The sequence below is a fragment of the Beta vulgaris genome, chromosome 1 (assembly GCF_026745355.1).
Source record: "Beta vulgaris subsp. vulgaris cultivar EL10 chromosome 1, EL10.2, whole genome shotgun sequence".
Taxonomy (NCBI): Eukaryota; Viridiplantae; Streptophyta; class Magnoliopsida; order Caryophyllales; family Amaranthaceae; genus Beta; species Beta vulgaris.
Window position 1 is genome coordinate 14,824,310 of NC_079202.1, and position 3,296 is coordinate 14,827,605.

Genomic DNA, 3,296 nt, shown 5'->3' on the forward strand with positions numbered 1-3,296 from the left:
CTAAACCCTAATCCTTAACCCTAAGCCCAGCCCAGCCCTTCCCCCTCCCCCTCCACCATCCCCCCACCCCTCCCCTGCCACAGCCACCAAGCCCTCCCCCTCCCTCTACCGCCAACCCCTCCCCCTCCCTTTGCCGCAACCCCCACCACTCCCCTCCCTCTGCCGCAACCCCCACCCCCGTAGCCCAGAAATTCGAATAACCCCCCATCCCTCTGCCGCAAAACCCCACCCCCTGTAGCCCGAAATTCGAATAACCCCCCCTGAATTGAAGACAACAAGAACACTGACGCAACAACGGAGCGAGCGAGGAGAGAATTTCCGGCGAAGGCAGCGTGGGTGCGACACGACGCACGAAGAGCGCAACATAGGCACCCACGAACAACAGTAGCAGCGACGAAATAGAGGGAGGGAGTGGTGCGGTATCTCCGACAAGCCTGGAAAATCGCCGGCGAATTGAAGGGGATGGTGCAGCGAGGTTGGCGAAGAGAGAAGAATAGGGGAAAGGGGTTGGCAGAGGGAGGGGGGTTGCGGCAGTGGGGTATGGGGGAGGCGATGGGTGGGGGTGCTGCACTGGTGAACAAAGAGGGGGAGGGGGAGCAGTGTTGCGCCGGTGGGGGAGGGGGAGGGGGAGGGGGAGGGGGAGGCGCTGGGGTGGGGAGGGGGCTGGTGTAGGGGAGGGGGTGGGTTAGGGTTTAGGTTTTAGGGTTAGGTTTAGATTTTAGGGATTAGGGTTCAAATTAGGGTTTGTGAATAATGATGGCAAAATCGTAAATAAAACAAACGGCAACCTAACGTCCGTTAGAAAAAGGGTATAAGGTGCACAAAAATGAAAAGTCAGGGGTATATGGTGAAATTTTGAAACATTGAGGGTATATTGTGAATTTGTTGATTTGTCGGGGGTATTTGGTGAAAAAACCGTATTAATTTCAATAAAAATTAACAAAATTTCAAATTAATAAAATAATTGACTAATTATTAAAGTTAGAAGTTACTAAACAAAGACAAGAATCAGTAAGATTATAAAAATATAAGATTGTCAATCAAGTGATAAGTCATCAATCCATGTGTTAGATCATTCTCTTTTCCTATTGGCCAAAGATTAATATCATGGATCATGAATTGGAACTCTTGATTTGAGAAGGATCAAAATCTAACCATCTAATAGTTAAGTAGAATTATTTGTTTTTTTAAGGCAAAATCCAAAACCATCTAAGAAACAATATCTAAACCGTTAGATCATCAAAATCAAAGGCACACAAGAAAACAACACAAAGCACACAGCTCATAAATATTAGCCGTCAGACAGAAGCCACAAAACAAAGTGAACCATTAGATCGCCTTAATTTATCACCTACTCCCTTTTCTCTCCTCCAAAACCATTTTTCTCACATCCGGGTTGGCAATGGTGGGCTTTTTGACACGGGTTGGCAATTTTGAGCCAGGTTATAATATATTTTTTAACCTAGTTTGTTTTTAATTGTCATTATTTTGAAAACACATGTGTAATTTAGAATTGTTCAAGAGCAATGAAACTATTCTTTTTCTGCCCGTGGACGTAGTTAACTCACCGTTGGTGAACCACATAAATTTGTTTGTTGTTTATTACTTTTTTATGTATAATATTTATTCTTTCTCACATCCGTCGTAGCTGATATTGTGGGCTATTATATAATAACAACAAAGGTACTTGGACAAATATGTTTGAGCCTTTTGGAATTTCAAACACATGGAATTTTTATCCAATCAAACAAGTTATAGAAAAGGATGAGTGCAAGAGAATTGTGTCCGAAAAAAAAATCATTTGTGTAATGATATTAGAGTATACTCCAAAATTCGTAATCCCGTGCAGAACATTTAATGTGGGCAAATAATCTTAGTTCAGTATATTAAGGAGAGAAACCCTTGTTTTTATGAAGCATCTAGAAACGGAGTCCATTTGGTTTTGAAGCTCACTAATTACCATTTCTAATACCTCTAATTGTGTTAGCAAAATCTTCGTGTCACTGCTAAAAGTTTTGTTTGATAGAGCACACAAAACACGATCTAAATCCTCGACTTCACTAGCAAATTCCCTTTCCCTATTTATATGTTTGGACTTCACCAATTTTGCAACCAAAGACCATCCATGTGCCGGTGACATGACTTTCTTCCCTATTACATATGAGATCATAGACTTCAATGTCGCGAAACTGGCCGATTCAGCCTCCTTCAACATCCTTAGACCAGCATTGTTGTTTCTCGACTCTGTCTTGGCATAGCATTTCTCGGCTTTCTTCAAGCTCACAAGACACTTAGACAATGTCTTGTTAATTTTCTTTCTCGACATCATATATGCATCAATCGCTTCACTGATGCTTCCCCTACGGAGTGCTGACTCGAGGTTTAGAACAGATTCTTTTGTTTGACACAATGCATCTATTGTGGAGCTAGAGATATCTAACAAAACAAGGGATCCTTCTAGAACCTCCTCAACCTCTCCTCTATTAAGGTCATCAGATAGGATTTTTTTGTTTTGCGGCAAATGAACCATTTTGTTCATTTGCCTGTACAAATCTTTGATACTACACAAGTTTTGACAAACTGACGACGAGGATGAGGGCCCCGCTTGGGAGACCCTCAGCCTCCGGAAGCAGTTCTCGACGCTTACATCGAGTGTGGTTGGTCTAGAGGGTAAACTGATTGAACGAGTGTGGAAAATTGTTTTTGGAGTTGCCATTTGAAGTTTTGAGTTGTAGGCACTTTTTGATTCTTTTAGTTTAGGGAACATTCAATGTTTTGCTCTTAGCCTTGCCAACTTGTTTAGTTGTTTATATAGGAGTGATTTAGAAGAGATAATACGCGCGCGCGGAAAAAGCGCTAGATCCAGCCTATGTTTCCTCAGCAAGAGCAGCAAGAGCAGCAATAGAAATTTAAAATTAAATGAGCACGCGCAACATGAAGGAGAGCACGCACAAGGAAATAAGAACAACATTTGGTTCCTCTTGAGTCTCGTGAGTTAATGTCCTTAACATTTAGATCATGTGCTTTGCAATAGAATTCATTAAGATGACGACGGGATATTGGGATGTAGGGCGCAAATGGAATCTTAACAACTATGCGTGGTTTAATTTGTAATTGAGTGGACATGCATGTGTTAAAACCCAAGTGAAATAAATTAATCTTATTAGTAAGTTTCGAGCTATGAATTCCACCCAGCATTAATTTCTACTAATAATTGCTATATAAGTTACAGGGTAAATCGATAAATGGAAGAGCTGTAAATTAGTCGATGCAACATGCAATTTACTCTAGCTCGA

At 41.7% G+C, this 3,296-nt stretch overlaps 1 protein-coding gene across 1 annotated transcript; it reads right to left on the reverse strand.

The window, feature by feature from the left end:
• Nucleotides 1–1,873: 1,873 nt before the first annotated feature.
• On the reverse strand, nt 1,874–2,716 carry LOC104884257 (uncharacterized). The gene has a single exon (XM_010668880.2). It carries the CDS (start codon nt 2,714–2,716, stop codon nt 1,874–1,876), a length of 843 nt encoding a protein of 280 aa, XP_010667182.2.
• Nucleotides 2,717–3,296: the final 580 nt, after the last annotated feature.

Bases quoted from the DNA above. Each gene is read 5' to 3' on its own strand.
- LOC104884257 (XM_010668880.2), bottom strand. From the start codon at position 2,716: ATGGCAACTCCAAAAACAATTTTCCACACTCGTTCAATCAGTTTACCC.